This window comes from Falco rusticolus, chromosome 8 (assembly GCF_015220075.1).
Source record: "Falco rusticolus isolate bFalRus1 chromosome 8, bFalRus1.pri, whole genome shotgun sequence".
NCBI lineage: Eukaryota > Metazoa > Chordata > Aves > Falconiformes > Falconidae > Falco > Falco rusticolus.
In genome coordinates, this window is record NC_051194.1 from 61,523,738 (window position 1) to 61,543,153 (window position 19,416).

The following is a 19,416-nucleotide window of genomic DNA, read 5'->3' on the forward strand; positions in this document are numbered from 1 at the left end:
TTCACATGGACCGTCTGTGGTCTGCCGCTGATTTGGAGAAGCTCAGACTATAAGAGCCAAAGATACATCCTTTTTGGAAAAAAAAAAAAAAAAAGGGAAAAAAAAAAGCAAATAACATATGTTCCCATCTGTACAGGAAGAGCCAAGCTATAATGGCTGTTGTTCCCCTAATAGGATTAAGATTAAGAGTCTTGTCTTCTAAGCATTTCACTTAACCTGTACTCTGAGCCTGTTTTTTCTGAAATAGTTACGGGTAGTTGTAAGGACCTGTGTTTAGCCAGGATCAGTGTTTTAAAAATGAGGAATAGTGGTTTCTCAGCATTTTGTTTTGATGGAATACGTATTATGCTTAGTAATGTAAGCCACGATGAATTTACAGTTTTCTTGGGGGAGTTAACTTTTCACGTGCTATTTACATGGTGCAGCAGCACACTCAAAGCATGCCTTGTTCTGCAGAAAAAGATTTCTTTTACGTAAAATTTGGTCAAAGCTGATGTGAACTGAACCCGTGTTTGACCAGTAAACTTCCCTGTTTTTCAGACACATGCTATATTGGGTGCAGAAATTAATTCCATTTCTGTAAAAAAAAAAAAAAAAAAAAAAAAAAAAAAAAGTAAGTAAATTATTGAGTCTGGCTGTTTCAGCACAGAAAGGGAACGACTGTGATCCCCTGCTCCCCCTTTTCCTCCCTGTCCCACCAACCCTTCATTTCCACATATATGCAAGAGCTCAGAGGTGCAATTCAAATCCGCTGGTATCCAGATGAAATAGTAAACCAGGATTTTAAAAAAGTTGTGTGCCCTGGAGTGAAACTGTGGGAGAGGCTGGGCATGGCGAATGGGTTTGCACCTCTCTGGCCTTACTGTCAGCTGTGACCCCTTGATATTCCATTTGAAGTGGGGAATGCGCTTGCTGACGGGACAAATCCTGAATGTTACCAGCCCAACCTCAGGGACTGCAAAGCTGCAGAAGGTCCTTGGAGAAACATGGCTCTCACCGCCGGCGTTTCTGCCGTGCGGTGGAGGGGCTTTCCTCGTGGGCTGGCAGTTCAGGGGGGAGCCTGCAGCTTCTGACACAGCCACGGCCACCAGAAAGGGTCACCGTATACTTCTGCAGTCAAACCACTGAGCCTAAGGGTTTGGCTGGTTTAGGCAGTCATTAAATTAAGCGTGCAAGTGCTGATTTATCTTAGATAATAAACTGCATCTAATTAAGTACGGTTTTTAATAAAACAATGGAGAAGATTTCCTGTACTTCCCTTCGAGGATGTCATAGACCAGTAAAATTATTATTTTTGTAAACAGAAATGCCTTCTCCCCCAGGAAACTTAACGTCCTTTCAGTGCACGTGACAGCAGACTGACTTGCTGTAAAGCCTGTGAGAGGACCCGCTGTGCCCTGTGTCATTGTGTCGGAGCTGGTGGGTGGCCTGGGGTAACGCAGCCCGGCACAGGGGGTGAGGGGTTGTTCAGGTTACAAACCCATCTGGTTAATGCTGCTCCTTGGAAATGGGAGTTAGTCGGTGATGCTAGAGCCACGTGCTGAGCATTGGTACGGGTGAGGAGGTGATGGTTACGTGGCATCCAGCGGGCTGATGTAATTTCAAGGGGTGGGGCTAGTCAAGGGGGAATCCAAGCCAAGCTGCTCTTCCAAAAAGCTCACAACTTGGAGATACTGGCTTCCCACACCCCGCCTCGGTGTATGTATATGTTCACTTCAGCCGACAACAGGAACCAGCCTCAAATAAGAGTTTGCTATTTTCATTCCCTCCTTTAGGCAAACTAAGTCACGAGTTCTACCTGCTGTTTGCCTGCAGCTGCTGGTGTTTATGGTGTGCACAGCTGGTACCGGTCCACGTCGGTTCAGTTTGGTATGCCCGAGCGTGCTTTCCATGGTTAACGTGTTACTGGGACAGGGGCACGGAGCTGGTGGCTTGGTGATCTGCAGCAGCCCAAGCTCTGCCACCATATGGCATTACTTTGGAGGACCCAGCTTTGGACCCATGCCCAGCTCCCTCTTCTGACAGTCTGCTGGGCGTATTTCACTGCCGTACGAGGCTGAGCCGCTGAATGTGATGTGGACACGCTTGCTGGGGTTGGTAGCATTTGCTAAAATTTAGAAGAAGAACTTCTTTTGTAGTCTGGATTAGAAAGTGGCCCGGTCATCCTCAGCTTCAGAGATCCTGTTTTGCACTGGTTGAAAGAAAATAATGCAACAGCTGGTCATAGGCTCCTGGTAAAAGGCGTTTCTTGTTTTCCATCCCACTAATGCGCAGCTCTAAACAGATGCCTTAGATGTTGAAATAGGCAGAAAATCACAAGCTGCGTTTTTGGCTTTGTGTGCAGTGCTGGGGAAGGACCACTGTTGGTTTTTCAAAAAAATCACAGTTTTTTGGACTGTTGGTAAAAAGGAAGCGTTCCAAACTGATAAAGCCTCCCACTTGGTTGGAGGGGACACGTGTGCCCTCCTGCGGGAAGGAAAAGGCTGGGGGACAGACCAGGCTGTGCAAGCTCAGGGTTTGGGGAAGGAGCATTGGCTGGGCTGCCCTGTAGGGAGATTTTTGAGGCGAAGTCCATTGAAAATGTCTGAAATCTGCTTCATCCTGAGAAAGACAAGATTTTCAGAAAGAACATTCTCTTCTTTTTGTCTAGACCTCAAAATATTGGCCTCAAAATCTTCTGCTAAACCTGCCGTGTGTATACAAGCATCGGAGGGTATATTATGTTCCCAGTCTCCTGGAACAGAAAACAAATGTCTTCTGGCTTAATATTAGCCTGTGTTCTAATGTGGTAAATTGAGAAAATCAAGAGTGGCTTTGTCTGTCGTCTTCCCCCTCCCTTTCCCTCTCTCCCTTTCCCTCCATAAATTATGGCTGATTTACACAGCTTTGGGCTTTATTCTGCATCTAATAATGTCACAGTTGCTAACGTGAATAACACAGTGCAGGAGGTACCCTTCTGCTGTGGCTGTTAGCCACAGAGTATTGTTGATAAAACAGGTTTCTATGCACACCAGGAAAATAAAATTGCAGAACGTGAATAGGAGAAAAGGCTTTCCATCTGCTTTAGCACACCTCTTTATCCTGATGTTTAAACTTGTTTCATTTTTTTCCTGATGGGCATTTTTCAAAGAGCAGCTGCTTGCCTGTGAAGGTCTATCCTAGCCGATGCTCATCAATTTAGCTGTTACTTTATTCACTCCGATGGCAGGCTAATCAACCTTTTCTTTTCAAGTGTGTCAAAGTGCTGAACATGAGACAGTTTGTAATTACGGAAAATGGGAGTACGCTTTCTATCCTTAGGGCAATTAGATGAAATGATTCTGCACTATGAGCTAATACTATAAATAATCACTTCCAGGTTTTTTTTTTCCTGAATGGTGAATGTTCCACTGAGCTTCAGTGGGTGGGGGGGAACGTAATGGCAAATAGTGATGATGATTTACAACATAAAGCCTCAAAGCATTTATAAAATGTGCTTCCACTGTTCTGAGCTCAGGTTATTAGGAATTTTTATACCAAACTGTGATTCTGATGTTTTCCTACTGCATGTTGTGAGAGGAAGAATTCATTTCTTTGCTGTTATGCTGTTACTGAGCGCCTCTATGCATTCAGAAAAAGAAGGAACGAACTTAAATGATGCTTTTAATTAAACTTGAAAGAATTACTATAAATGAGATTTTCTGTAAAATTTCCATTAAAAACGTAGGTACAATTTGCATTTTAGTACCGTTCTTTTTAGTCTGGTGTGATATATAGTCTGTGATAAGCACTGACTTCTAGTATTCTGCCGGCGTGTTTAGACACAGTTGAGTAGAGATGAAGTGGTACCAGGGCTGTGCTTCGTGAGGAGTTGGAACAGTCAAGAAGAGAGGTGTTCTTAATTTCCTGTGAAAGTAGCAAATGAGTTGACAGCTGCAAGCCACGATTAAGCAATAGATGTTTTAAAATGGGGACCAAGACTCTTGGTATCAAAGCAACAGCCAGTGAAGATGGGATGAAGGGAATTGACTCTATTAGTGCATGAGAAAAACAATCGGAGGAAGCTGAAGATAGTATTAACTAATTACTGTTAATTGAGAGTGCTAAGGGAAAGGAGGGGAAGGATGCAAATGATGGTGGAAAGAAGACCCAGTAGCTGGCGAATACTGATCCTCGTGATTTTGGCTTAAAGGAAGAAGGTGGTAGAAGGGAAGAGCTGCTCCTGTGAGCTGAATTTATGACAACAAGAGCAAGTTTTTTACCCCTAGTGTAATTGTGGGTGCTGTCCTGAGCATCCAAATGAAGTGCTAGCAGTTGATGCTCGTTTTGGGGTGAATGGGTGGGAACCTTGTTCCTGCTTCTTCCTGACCCCAGTGTTTTGCCAGAGCGTGGAGATGCTGTTGTGCTGCTGAAAATTACTGGAGCTCTTTGGAAGTCCCCCTTGGAGGCCTGTTTGCTGTTTCCCTTTGTTAGAAATTTTGGGTTAGGACTTTGTGACAGATCTGGCCATCTGGAGCTATCTGGAGCTGTGCTATAAAAAAAAAGCAGAACCTTCTTACTGAGCTAGGTGTGGGTGGCGTTTTGACTTCAAATTGCTTCTATACTTAAGTCTTCGCTAAAACAGAATGCCAGTAAATAGTTCTGTGTTTGTTGTGGTAGAAGAATGTCATCTTCCATGAAAACCTAAAAATCAAAGGAGAGCTTATTATAAGGTATGGTCAATGACACTGCTGACACACTCACCAGCTAATTCAAAACACATGGTTTATAACTGGTTTTTAAACTACAAACTATTCTAAAATTTTACTTAGGCTCTGTAATTGTGAGGTGGCTCAAAGAGGGATATGTGGTTTAAACCTATAGTTGCAAATGTTGACTTTACAGAGCTGTGTCTCTTAACGTTGCTGAAAGGAAAGGGATAGAAGGAATCCTTGTGGTGTAGAGATCATTAAAATGTGTTAAACTAAAATGATCTTAAATGAGATTCTTTTACATGTTTGTAACAAATAGGAAATAGCATGAAATTATACTTTTGGATCGAGTAGAGTGAACCAAAAGACTCGAAGTTTGGTTGTTGTTTTTTTTTTGTTGTTGTTGCAAAGATAGAAAGTGCTAATGGATGGGAAGGACTGCAAGGTGTGACGTTGTGCCATGAAAGTCAACATGACAAATGAATAGATCTTTTTCTTTGAGATAAAGGCCTTTGTTCAGGCTCTGACATAAACGTGTCTAATGCTGTTTATGCAAAGCCAGAAAGACAAAGAAATCTTACTTCTTAAATACGCTTTTGGTTATGCCTCCTCTGCTTGAATTGTTGGAGCAGTGGTTGAAACATCAGAGGTAGATTTTAGAACACTTTTACTAGGTAGCTTTTGATAAATGCGTACGCCAAACTTCTTTTGAAATGAGTCAGCTTGTTTTTTCTTTTGTCTGTAGTAGATAATACTTGATGTAGTAGATAATACAAGACTTACGAAGTATTAGGCTTTGCTGGATTGTGTAGACTGGAGGAAAAGAAATTGTATGCCAAGTTTAGATTGGGTAAACCCAGAACTGCATGAAATCCCACTCTCTTCTCCAACTGTCAAGGTCTCATTGCAGTATTAGACTCTTAGTTTCTCTGCAGAGGAGGGAGAAAAAGCAGGATCTGGTGGTTTTAACTATGCTCTGCAGGCAGAGTTAATAAATACATCAAACAGTAAAACATATTCTGACAGGGGCTGTTGGGAAACCAACATTCAGTGCATTAGAAAAGATGAATGGTTACTAAGCTGATTAACTCATAACTCAGTATATCAACAGAGAGAATACTTTCTCTGTGCTTGATGCTGACTTCATTTTCCAGCTTGAAACTTCTGCCAAGAAAGTTGTTTCAACAGTGAAATGCTAGTTGATGGCTGAGATTGTTTGAAGGACAGCAGGCACAGAGTGAGCCATCTAGCCTGTAAGTCTGAAAGGCATCTGAGAGTCTTACCTTCCTGCTGAGACAGTGTTCTGAATCAAACCCATGGAAACCACAACATTATTGATATTGTCTCACGTGGCCGGTGAATGCTTAGTGCAGTTTTATTTCTTTCCTTTTCATCCTATTACTTTTTTTTTTTCCCTTGCAAAAAGGAATGTTAATATGTACTGGAATAAGCTCTTCTGAGTGCCGCATATCGTACTCTTCAATTTACAAGTATATCTGCAGCAGCGTTCAACAAATATCATTAATTTCCTAAATATGTCCTGTAAGAGAGTCTGGTAGAGTGTTACTGCTGCTGTAGTTTGGATTCCGGACAGTGAAGTGGATGCCAGAAATTGTGTCATAGTCTCTCAGCAGCAGCAGAATCTTATTTTTTCTTGCTAGTTCTTCAGTGTGTTGGCCACATCACAAATAGACTTTGTTGTAATGCTAAAAACATTACAGCCTGCTACTTTCTCGTAAACACATTTTCACCTCCAGCTGAACTACTGAGTTCAAATGCTTCCATTGCCATAGCAGCGTTAAGTTTTGAGAGATCAATCTTAATTTGAGTTCAATAGTGTATGTATCAGAAGGAGTTAATGACCTCAGACCGCGGTGGTTTGGCCCAGCCATCTTGTGCTGCAGCGCCTTAGACGATGTAAGCTGGCGGGACAGGAGAGAGCCCAGGGGCCTGGGGCTGGTGGTCCAGCCACGTGGGCAGGTGCTGCAGGAGAGGGACACCGAAAGGGGGGAGCCGGTGACAGGAGCATCCTTGGCAAGAACTAGGGATGAAGGGGGAGGTGTGAGTATTCAGTAGTGAAGGAGCCGAAAGGCATTTCATTTACCTGTTTTCCAACCTTTTCTGAATGCCACTTGCTTGGTACACTGGTCTCTTGCAGGATGGCTGAGCTGGTAACGTGGTGCAACCGTAAAAAGAAGCAAGCAAAGAAAATCAAACTCCAAATAAGTGATACGAGATGAGTCTAATACTGATGAGCAAGTATAAATGGTGTTGTGTGTGCACATGGTGATGAATTTGGGACAATATGACATGCTCTCCATAAACTTTCTGGGGGAAAGAAGCCAGGAAGAAATGCCTGAGCTAAGGGACAGTGGTAGCAATAAGTATGAACTGATCTGGCTATATGTAGGTTTAATATTTGAAGCTTTCAATATATGGCAATAGGAGCTTTTAGGAAAGGCTCTGTGTGGCTCTCACCACTTGCGTTGTGTGTTGTCCGTGCTACCCCTAACTGGGCTCATTAGAGCTTTCTTACCTATAAAGGGGCTGTGGTTGCCTGTGAGAGCACTATATGGCTACGTTATTCAAAACAAGTACTTGATCTATTTGTAGTTATCAGCTGAATGCAAAGCTCCTGAACTGTTGTAGATAATCAGTTTCTAAAAGTTACATTGAACCTGCAATGATTATGTGTTTTATGTTGACCTGAGAGTTCATTTCCATTTTTCATACATGGTTTCTTTAAATAATCAACAGTATCCACTTCTAAGTACATACAAACACTAAATATTTTACTAGGGGCAGTAATCTAACAAAGTTCTTGGTCTGTTGGATGAATGTTTATTTCACACAAAAATGTGCCGTGTTTAGCTATGACGTTTTTTTCTAAGTTGTGTCATGCAAGTGTGCCTTTTTATTTGGATTTTGCTTTGATGTCTTTTTTCAGATACTACATGCTTAAGTTTTTTCAAGGGGTCCTAATGCTCAGTTTTCAGAGTCCTTGATTCCACAAACTGAAAAATGCAGTTGAAATAAAAGTCAATGCTACTCTTGCTGTGCCTCAAAATTGCTACTAAAGAAAACTAAATATAAGTAACACATCTGCAGTTCTCCAAAATATATATTGCTGCATGGCTACAAAGCACATCTGGAATCAGATTGCAGCCCAGTAGTTTCAGGGTCATGATGTTCTCAGCTCCATGAATAGACTTTTGGTACAGGATTTGGTACCTTCTTTTGTACCATTTTTGTACAATTTGGTGCAGCAACAGGGAAGTTGCTGATTCTTACTATAAGATACTTACTATAAGATACTTTTGCTACTTAACATCACCCTTACTGAGTTAAGAACACAGCTATTGGGAAACACCTCTTCGTATTTATTGTTCAGCAATACCTGAATGCTTAAAAATGCTTAAATTGCTCAATATTTTATAAGGTTCTGATATTTCTTCATGCTTTTTAGAGTAGAAATTGCAGCTTCTGGTATTGTTAATGCTCAGGATTCTCCCGTTTCCTTTTTCTTAAATGTCTTCAGACAGAACTCGTTGCATTGATGTTATGTTCAATAAAGAATATGATGTTTTTTTCAATGAAGAAAGCTACCTGAATTTCCCCAAAATTTTGTGAATTTGTTTTGACCTTGCTGTCTTTAGAAAAATCTGGAGATTGTGCTTGCTTGTTCCTGGAGAAAGTCCAAATAAGTCACTGAGAAGAAATATCCATCTCGCTTCTGTCGGTCTTTATGTTCTGAAAAGTGAATGCTTCACCACTCACAGAATGGTAGCACTTGGAGGGGGGAATGTGTGTGGGGTTTTTCGTTTGTTTTCCTGCCTGGATGTGAACGTCTGATTGTAGTTATTGTTGGGATTTGTTTTATCTAATTCTCAATTGACTCTTTCTTACTTTGCAGCTTTGCCCTGTCAGATGAAGCATACAGATCTTTAAGGGACCAGGACAAAGACCAGTGCATCCTTATCACAGGAGAGAGTGGAGCCGGAAAAACAGGTAACAAGCAGCTTTGATCTTACTGAAAAACATTCAGAGTTATTCGGAGTCTTGCAAAGTGATGCTAGAGTCTGAGAGCTGAGAGACACCGGTATCGTTTTGTGTCTGGTGATTGCAGAAGGTGGATGCTGTCGTGCTTGTTGCTGCTGGTGTGAACTTACACAAACCAGTGTTTTTTCACGTGGTCACCATGGTGCAGTCCTATGGCATGTTGACACAGTGTCCTCATCAGTATGCAAAGTCATGCTAAAGTAGTGCTGGTTTGTGATGGAGTATTGCAAGGGCTGGAAAACATTGCGGCTCTCCCTGTGGGAAACGTGAAGATGGAGAAAACTGAATGTTCTTGGTCTTCTAGAGTAGAAGACAATCCTTTAATACTTTTGCATGTCTTTTATTAAATGTGTGCCTTTACACTGGATTATGCTATTTATCCAAGGAAAATAAATAATAAGAGCTAATTACTTTGGAAATTTTATCAGTCTTTTGCATGCTGCGCTCAGCTGCAGTTCTAAGATTGGCCTGTGTACCAGAACACTCTGCTTCTCAGGCAAAGCTGAAATTGCCTTGAAAATGACTGCTAATTTGTAAACTGGAATGGCAGAAATCAAGTGAGGTTTGCATAACTGCGGAATGTTTTAGATAGATCTTACAAAAGAAAAAAAAGCCAGTTATTTTCTGAAATAACAATTTAAAACCGAGGTGACTTGCAAAAGAGGCAGGGGATAGGAACGCATGCATCTGTTTCCATGTAATTTAAGAGATTTTGTTCTCTGAATCTGAGAAAATGTGGAGCTTTGTATGCATGTACTGAGCAAGACTGAAGGTGAGTAACAAGAAGTTGCTTTCCAAGCCCTTTGTGAAAATGTGAAGTGTAGGTTTCGTCTTTGTTTTCCTTTGCCTGATTAGTGGCAGCCAATTGAGAGGTCTTGAAATCTTGTAATACAATCCTTCTTTTCAGTTCAGTAATGTGAAAACACATGTGTATTCAATAAAAGTGTACATTAAAATAATCAGCTTCTTATTAATACGGTTGTTAGAGAGTCTGTCTAGGAGTTCAGACTTCAGCAAGGAGTTCTGTACCGGTATTACCTAATGTCTTGACTTCCTCAGGACCTGTGAATTACCAAGCACCTCATACAATCGAGGTCCACCTTTTATTCATTTATTTATTCAGTTGAAAGGGGTAGCAGTGCTTGAGTTTCTGAACTCCTGTTTGTAGAGAATATTCTGGTAGTTTTAGGTTTGTACAGAGATTTTTGGCTGATCTGTAATTTTCGTAGCTGTATGGAACAGAATATGAATTACTGCTTTATAAAGGTAAGTACAGAATAATGCAGGGTTTGAGATTCAAGTCAACAATTGACTTGGAATCGGTGCTGTTCTCCCCCCAACATTTGATGGAACTACTGTTGCTGAAATGGAGCTGTTAGCTGAGGAGTCAGATTCTCATTGCAAAAAACCCCAAGGGGGGTGAGAAATGAAGAGCAAGTTCCTGGAGTTGGGGGAAACAAAGTTCTTAGTACTGTATGACTCTGGTTTAAATTTTTGGTAGCCAGAACATGTAGCACGTTTGGGCTGGAAGAATTGAAACTGAAGTGGCATCAGTTGGGCTTTTTTATTTGCTTCCAATTTTGTTCTTGTTCCGCTGCACGTTTATATTGCTAATCGATAGTAACTGTGCAAGAAAACATGGTACATTATCAGAGTGAGTGGTGTATTTAAATGTTTTCAGATGTTAAGGTAATGATTCCCTTCCTGGTGTCTTTATTGGACTCAACAAGAGTTGCTGATAAAAGAAAGGGCCTTTGTTTTCTTTCAGCGATGTTCTATCTTGAAGTCATTGTGCGTTGTCTTACTGCATGTTGTAATAGCTTATTTGCTGCTTCAGTGTGCGCTTCTCTCAGTGGTTGAGTAGCTCTATTTTAAAGGCGTTGACTGTTTTAAGAAATACTCCAAATAATTTAGCAATTGCCGGCTGCGAAGGGAATGGATTCTTCAAGACAAGAGCTGGGTTCAGGGCGCAGTTAAGAGAGATGGGAGGCCCTATGGGCATGCCCATGGTGCTTGCTCCTTCCTTGCTTCCTCTGTGGCAGGTTTGCTTGGTTTTCTCTAGCATATTTTAATACAAGTATTTTAAAAAATATTTTAAATATAATTTTTAATTAATTTAATATTAATTATTTAACAGTAGCAGACAAATTTGCTTAAATAGGAAAGAATCAAAATCCAAAGGATAACTTCTTCTTTGTTCTTTCCTGAAATGAAACCCTTAAGTTTGCAACAGATCTCTGAAGAGTAAGTAATGGTTTTTTTATGACCACTGGCTTGAGTTGATAGGGGTTCCAGCTGTTAGTAATTACATTGTATATCAACCAATTTTGCCTCAAATTTCACTCTTTTGCATCATACTAAACATCACAGACTCTGTTTATAAACAGAATCCTCTCTCAGCTTCTCTTTGTCCTGGCCAGCAAAAACATAAGGGTTGGATGGATTATTTAATATATATTTCTGTCTGTATATGGGTGATTGACTCCCATAGGAAGCCAGCTTTGAGAGTCCAGATATTATTCCAGAATTTGTTAGAAGTTATACCTTCAGATTGATTTCATTGTTTAAATGAATGCTTCACTTTCTCTAGTTGGTGTCCTTTGAAACAGACTGCATAACGTTACCGGCTGTTGCCATTACTCAGTTACTTGTCGTGTACTTTGGAGTTCCGTGTATTGTATGTTTACGCTTCTGTTACTGTGTATCTGCTGATAAAAGCTGATTGAATTTTGAGTCTTGAATCTGCTTGGGCCTATTTTTTCAGGCTAGATTAAAACATTTCTGACCTGTCAGCTAGGGATAACGTCCTTTCCCTATGGAATGCCTCTTAGCGAGGCTAGATGAAAAAGCATGCAACGTGCCGTGTCTGCTGGTGGCTGCTTTGGCTCGGGAAGGCTCTAGGTATTTAGGTCAGTGGGGCTGTTATGGGTCTCATAGCAGGGATGCGCCTTCCTCACTTCCAGGTGGTGCAACGATGCAGAAGAAAACTGGAATGTAATGCGCTTATGGTTCCTGTCTGGTGTGCTGAAAATGTGATGGAGATCAAGTCTGCAAATCATTTTATGGCCTATTTGCCAACACTTACCACTGTTTTATTTTGCTCTCCCCCCCACAGAGGCGAGCAAACTTGTCATGTCGTATGTAGCTGCTGTGTGCGGAAAAGGGGCAGAGGTTAATCAAGTAAAAGAACAACTTCTGCAGTCAAATCCAGTTCTTGAAGGTAAGAATCTTGCAGAGCACGTAGGTGCGTATTGCCTCTGTGCGTATCAGCATTCCTGCTGAGCTGGTTTGGAAAACTGTATCTGTTGTATTGCTGCTATTTCATGTCCAAAACTGCAGGAGATGCTTTCTGTGAAGGCAGCTACAAGATTTTATTCGGTTTTGGGGAGGTTTTCTTGAGAAGGAAACTGTTTCCCTCGTGAAGGGAGAGCTTACTAAGTTAGGTCATACTGCCCAGCCTCCTTCTGCTGCTGCTCTCAGAGGACGAACCCTTTCTTATCCCTGCCTTGATGATGCTGGACTGTATCAAAAGACTTAACTTCAGTCCAGCCCCTCTGATTCATTTCCTTCCAAATTGTATTATGGTTGTCTCTAGTAAACAAACAAGCTCTGTAAAGCATTATTTTTCTTTTAGAAAAAAAAAAAAAAAAGGGTGAAGAAATGGATCTTAGCAAAACCTTAAGCCAATCCATATGCATGCCTGTTGGTTCCTGAGACTTATTGTTCCCTGGGTCTGGTGACTCTGTTGGCCCGTCTTCCTGACAACTGCCTTTCCTGCTCTCCCATGAAAGACTTTTTTTTTATTAGTCATTTTAATTCAAAGCTGTTGGCTGCCAGAAACAGGATCTTATTTTTTTCCTGGAGATAGGATATATGATCCTCAAAGCTTGCACTTTTGTCCCATTGTCTAATAATTGCCTTCAGAAGTGCCTTGGTTAGCGTTGACTTATTTAGATCTATTGTGTTGATTCCTGACTTGGTCTTTCCCACAGTTCCTTAAGCTGTTGTGGTGCTGAGACGAATTCTCATGACTGCTGTACAATAATTTTGTATTATGGCCAGATGATAAGCAGTGTTTGCAAGACTGTTGAGTGTCAACATTTTATTTATTGCCTAGCTATCTGTATGTCTGTGTGATGATTTGGAGTCTGTAGGGAGCAAGCACTCTACCAATGAGAACGGAGCGGGGAAAATAGAAAAAAGGGAAGGGAAAGCAAAAGTGGGCCGAGAGCAGTGGTGAACTGGATGGGTGAAATGGGGTCATTGACTGCACACAAAAAAAATGTCAGAGAAGACTTGTAAAGAGAGGATGAAATGTTAAAATTTAAGAATAATAGAAGTGCTGGATAAGCCTTCCTTTGATGATCAGATACGTTCCACTTACAAGCTGAATGGAGGGATTGCGATCATCCATTGTTTGGGATTTACAGAGAAGAGCTGTGTTGCTTTTATCGCTGTTCTGGAAGGCAGATAACAATTGTAGACCAATAGTATGGGAAGTACGGAGGTTTTTCTTGCCAAAGCTAGATTGTTCCCCAGGGACTGCCAAATGTATTGGATTTCTTGTTGGTTTGCGAATCTTTGTTTTAATGCAGGAGGAATAGACTAAGCTTACAGAAGAGTGCCTTATCGCTCTAAGGTGTTATTTGTTCTACTCGGTGCACTGGTAACTGCCTATGTAGCTTTTTGGAAGGTGGGGTACTGAATTATTCCATGAGGCTGCTGAGCAAGCCTGGCTGCTTATATACATTTTAGACAGAAATTAAGCATTTGTGGTTAGATTTATTTGTCTTTGGTTATATAGTTCTGTTTCAGTCGAGCTGCAGTGCAAGAAAATGACATAAATGTTACATATGCATAATTTATCTTATGGGATTATTTTTTTTTAACTACAGTTGCTACTGTAAATTAACTTTTAGAAACAATGAGCTTCAGGGAAAACTGAGGAATGTGTCTCGTGCTTTATAATAGAACGTTTGTGCTTGGTTCTGTGCAGTTATAAATGACTTTACTGTTCAGCACTGTGTTTAAGAAAATGCAGCTCAGAGATTTGGTTGTTGAAAAGATGATTTATTGCAGGGCATAAAGATTTTAAAAACAATTCTTTCACTTATCCTGGGCCTTCAGGAGCAACAAACGTTTCCTTTTGGCCTCAGTTCTTTGATCAAGAGTAAGTCTACTCATGCAAGTTTGTTGAAGCCCTACAAGCATGTATTTATTTCTGTCCAAAAAAACATTGACTTGACTTGATCTTTGAAAATATGTATGCTATATAAATAAATACTGGGATAAATAAAGTCTCCTGTTGGAGTAGGAGTGCTATACTTAATAATGTAGGGGACACTCCTCTTTGGCTCCATGTGCTTTGACAATGTGTGAAGTTTAGAGTTGAGTTGTCCTCCAGTCTGCGTTCTGGTCCTGCTGATGTTCTGAGCTGGTGGCTGCCCACCTGAACGTGGCCCTGGGAAGTCTGTTCTTGGAGAGTTTATACTGTCAGAAAACTTGAGCAAAAGAAATTAAACCCAAACTATTCAGCAACCTAATTTAGGTCAGGCTGAGGGGGGAGTGTGTGAAACTTTCACTGTAAGTCAGGCTTCTTTCAGCTGAAGAATATTCAGCCTAAGCTAGGATAAACGTGGTGGAATAGCGTAAATAAATCAGTTTTGAAGCATTGGATAAACTGTCCCATGCAAACAATTTTTAAGTGTCATTCCGTAATTTCTTCAGTTCTGGCCTCCATCTTTTACCACCTTCAGTTCTGGGAACTGAGATGTATTTCTTTCTGTGAATTGAAAAGAAAGAAGTATTTCCTATCTTTAAAGTTATATGGGTAATAACATCTTAAATGTCATTTGAACCCTAAGGATATATGCTCAGTCCAGGTGTGGTTTTGTCTTGGCACCATTTCCCCTTGTATGTTTTTCTTTCACTTTTTTAAACAAAGCAAGTGTTGAGAAGAAACTTGTTTGGATTTCCTTGGGTGTCTTCTCATCTGTGATCACACCTGTCACACTCTGTCTGTCCCCAGGGACTGATACCCATACGCTGAACAGGGCGTTGTTCCCCAGAAGCCTGTGATTCCTTTAAGTATATAAAGAGTCATAGATATTTTAGCATTTAAATATTTTTTTTACTTATCGATTTGGTTGTCATATTTGTTCTTCTCTTTCTCCAGCTTTTGGAAATGCCAAAACGGTGAGGAATGACAACTCCTCTAGATTTGTAAGTATTTTCTGCAAGGCTGGATTTGAATTCCTTTTAGGGGAGTGTGTTGGCTGTTTCTGTTTTACCTTGTATCAGCCGGCAAGGCATCTGTAAGGAGGGAATGAATCATTTGGAGACAACTTTCTTGTAGCTGTTGGCGGTGGTGTTTGGGGCAGGCAGACACCTTCAGCAGCAATCGGTATTTCATTCTGTACACTCAAGCATGTTCCCCTGCCCCAGTGTGTGGGGAGTGCGTTATTAGCAGTCACCCCCCTCTTTTTAAAAGGTGTTTTGCCTGCTTGTCAGGAATCTGGTTGGTTTCTGATGTGGGCATAGACTTCTACTGAGAATCAAAGTAGAGGCTAAAACCAAAACAAAGCAAAAACAAAACAACAAAAAAAATCAAATTAGGATGTGACAGTCTGTGACCGGATGAAAACATAATTACAGCGCAGCTGGATTCTTTTAATTTTCTGGCACTGGTGGCTTTAATGTCAGCAGCCATGTGCCTAGCAACTGGCCTGCTTAGCAAGGCGATCTTCCTGCATGATCTCGTTTTCCATCCATATGTATGCATTTTTTTGTTAAAACTGCTACTTTAGGTTCTTACTTTCTTTCTAGGATGTTTACATTTCTGTGCGTTTGCAACTTCAGTTTTCATTTCAACATTTGTAATGTTACTTTTTTGCTTATATTCTTTATAATCATAGTGGTTGAATTCGGGCTTTCTTAGCACAAAACTGAATGTGAAATTCCAGGAATTGACAATTGGATAAAAACAAACCAAAAAAAAAAAATAGTTGACGCTAGAGCTGGGAGATTCAGAAGTGTGAGTACTCATCCCGGTTTCTCCTGCTAATGTCAGCAGACTGAATGCAACTCTGTCATTTGCTCACTTGTGCACAGGAGAGCAGTTTTAGTGAGATGTGTAGCGCAGACCACAGAAGAAACCAGTACACTGGGAAAATGGTGTGTTGTGAGTGTAAGAAAATGGATAAAAGGTGGAGAGCAGCTTTTTGCCTCATGGGAGACTCCTCTCCCCTTCCGTTCTGGTTCTCGAGGGTGCTTGATGCTGTTCTGCATGGCTGTGAATGCTCCTTCTGCGGCTGTCGTTGCCCCTGCTTGTGAGCAGAGCAGAGGCTCCTCATCGCAAGGTCAGGGCCAAAATTCGAGGCGTTGTAGAAAATTTTTTGGGGTAGAAAGGGTAGAAAAAATGCAACTATCAGAGATGGCGTGCTACAGAAAGGAGGAGGAGGAGCCAGCGAAGAGGAGAAGAGGTGCTGTTTGTAAACAGAAGTCTTTCCAGGACAAAGTGTGACCAGCTACTATTTTGCCTTTCAAGTCCTTGCTTGTAAACACAAAGCTAAAAATACTTTTGGAAACATCCAGCTGGCCAAGTCCTTAGGAAATTAAAATTTAATTATCTGGTCTAATTCTTTATCTCAGAGATTTGACTCTGCTCAGAATTAATTGCGACCAAAAAAGTACAAGAACTGTCCTGTCTAGCCTGCCTCAGGAGCCAGCAAGGAGAAGAGATTTTAAGCAGAGTCAAGCCAATCTTGACAAAACACCCAGTAAAGCAGAAAGTAGCTTTGAGGGACTCGGTGTAAAGTGCTTGGGTTTTATGTTCTGTAATTAAAAGAGAAAGAAAAAGAAGAAAACTCTTCCTAAAAGCAGTGAATAAAGAAGCGTAAACACAAGGCTTCTCTTATCAATAGGTTGGTTTTGTCCACTGTTAAGTAAGCACCAGAGGGTGGTGAGATCATTCCTGTGTGTGGCTTGTGGGATTTGGTTGACTTCCTACCAGCAGTTTTTATCTTCCTAAATTTCCTTGCCAAAGTGAGCTGCGCTGCTTTTGCCTTTTCTACACAGTACGGCTCTGTCTGTTTTGTCACTGTTAAACGTAGCTGTGACTCCATTAAGCACTTGTCATCTAAATGAAAATGGTGCAAAGACCAGAGCGGTCTTCTGTGGTGTGGAAAAGTCAAACAGAAGTTAAGGAAGCATGCTGTGCCAGTACGGCTGCAAATGAAATCCGTTTTGTGGTGGCAGTCTGTTAATTGTTGCCTCTGGTCTCCTGAGTTATGAAGGAGAGTTCAGAGGGGAAAATCCGTCACTTTTACAAGCAGACACGCGCTTAGGGACAGGCGCTCCACGGTTTCCAGCAGCAAGCACTGCCAGCCGGTCCCTCGAGCCAAAGCTAGTGGCTGTCCTTCAACTGCCCTGATTCCCGCTCCGAGGAGATCGTACGCTGAGGAGACACATCTGCATGGAAGATCATTTCTTCCTGCTTTCTTCTGTCAATAAGCATGGCAATACCTGCACGGCCGTGAGTGGTTGTGGTGGTGGTCGTGGCATTCTAGTGAAAGCTGGTATAACGTGCATTTTCTTCATATAACCTTAGGAACTGAGCAAATTGTTGGGTTGCCTTACAAACCTGATTAAAGCTATTCTCGTGAAAATCTCTGGCTCTGATAGTGCGATTGTCTTGAGAAATTTGAATAATTTTCTGTTTCTCACAATTTGACAAAGTGTATAGTCACTTGCCAGGTTGCTCTTTTAGCCTGTAAAAACCACCGACTAACTTGTTAAGAAATGTCTTAGTCACTGTTTCTTAAACGGAACTTACAGTCTTAAAACATGCTGCTTTCACAGGGAAAATACATGGATATTGAGTTTGACTTCAAGGGGGACCCACTTGGAGGAGTTATAAGCAACTGTGAGTATTGCTTTTGGTTTCAGCATATCGACAGCTTTAAATGTTTTGTTCAGAAAGGAGGATGGTTAAATTGTTGAAAACATCAGCTGTGTTTGTCTAACCAAATCTCTCTGTACTATGTAATAAATTCTGCTTTTTAATTCTGTTATTTTGGTGCTATTCAGCATATGTTGGAGTAAGTGAAAACTGACTTGAAGTAAGCATGAATGGTGAACGTGCTGTGGTGTTTGAAAGATGCTGATAAAGTGTGTGGGTTCGTGCATTGTCCCTGGGGCTGGCAGCAGCTGAGTAAGGGAATCTCAGGCTCTTTTTTGACTCGAGTCCCTGGGGTCAGTTGTATCACTTGATTTATGGTAGGTGATGTCTGAGATCGCTGTTCTGTGATTTGTCAGGGTGATAGGAAGTACGCCGGAGGTCACCACCAGGTGGGTATGCTTGCTGGGACTCAGAGCATTCTGTACTGGTTTTAACATGCCTGGCAGTGGAGGAAAAGGCTTATGCTGCGAGGGGATGGACGGCTGTTGAGTTCAGGGAGGCAGAGGTGGCCTTGGAGGTAGTTCCTTGACATGAAGATGCTGTGATGAAATCCATAGCAATTCAGAAAGTTTAACCAGCTCAGTGTTGGGAAAAAAGAGGCTGTGAACTGAATGCCGGCCCAGGATGCTTTGACTTGCTTTTTTTTTTCAAGGGTTTAAATGCAGCTTTAAATAAATTGCTCTTCTGTGCTATATAAAGCTCTGTTTGTTTGGTTTTCTTATTTTTAAAACGGGTTGGAGGGCAGTGAGTGACTATGCTAGGTGTCACTGACCTAGCCTTGACCTCTCTGCCCACGCAGCCAAATTCAACGCTGTTTCTTGAAACTGACTTTTGACTCCATCGGCATTTTACTAGTTGTGAAATAATGAGAATAATCCAAGGTGAACTGTACTTTCCATATATAGTATAGACATTTTAAAAAACTGTGAAGAATTTTATGCATAAATAAAGGTTTGGGGGTTTTTTTTGTAGGCAAACATTTTTTCTGGCCCAGGTCACCTTTTGGAACCGTGCCTGAAGGAACATGATTTTTGTGACAGAGTAGATCTTGACAGTCACAGCAGTCACTATTTAAGTGTTTATGGCTATGTATTAACTTTGACATTTGGCAGTCAACAAAACTAGGGTCCAAATGTACTCAGGGTATTCATCAATAATTAAATGTGAACAAAAAGGTTCTAGCAAGCTAGCTGTGTTTGTTTGTTTGCTTTTATTTCACATTCAAAGTAGATGCATAAAAATGAACCCTCCTTTGTAGAGTGGATATTCAACAGTTTGACTTTGAAAGTACTCTCCTGAGTCATCTAACTAAAATATTATGTCATATATAAAGGGGATCCAAATAGTTACTCTATAGTTTATCTGCTGTATAAATCTTCGCATGTTCTAATTATAACATTATATGTAATTACGATGATGTGATGACATATGTAGTCAAGGGCAGACACATTTTTAGATCTTCCTAAAAGACATCTATTTTAGGCATTCTCCCTGTCTTCTCACAATTAAGAAATATCTAATAGCAAGCAGCTGAATTTAAATTTAAGAATAAAGACCTTATGTATAAACCCTGTTGTGGAAAAGGTGTTACTTGTTGGACTGTGAAGCATCCCACGCTTGACAGGGTATGTCACAGGTAAATACTGAGTTCCTGCAGCTGCCTATTAATATATATCAACTTTGATTTAGTGCTCACAAAATTTGGTAGCCCGCCCATCTCCCTTTGAA

The 19,416-nt window shown here is 41.0% G+C and overlaps 1 protein-coding gene across 6 annotated transcripts in view; it reads left to right on the forward strand.

Annotated features, from left to right (window-relative positions):
* Positions 1-19,416, forward strand: part of MYO1B (myosin IB) — a 113,117-nt gene that overhangs the window by 41,656 nt on the left and 52,045 nt on the right. For all 6 annotated transcript variants that reach the window (XM_037396395.1, XM_037396396.1, XM_037396398.1 and 3 more), the window contains 4 exons: positions 8,584-8,678; positions 11,845-11,949; positions 14,905-14,951; positions 17,589-17,652. In XM_037396395.1, the coding sequence (XP_037252292.1) occupies positions 8,584-8,678; positions 11,845-11,949; positions 14,905-14,951; positions 17,589-17,652 (311 nt within the window). The remainder of the gene's footprint in view (positions 1-8,583; positions 8,679-11,844; positions 11,950-14,904; positions 14,952-17,588; positions 17,653-19,416) is intronic.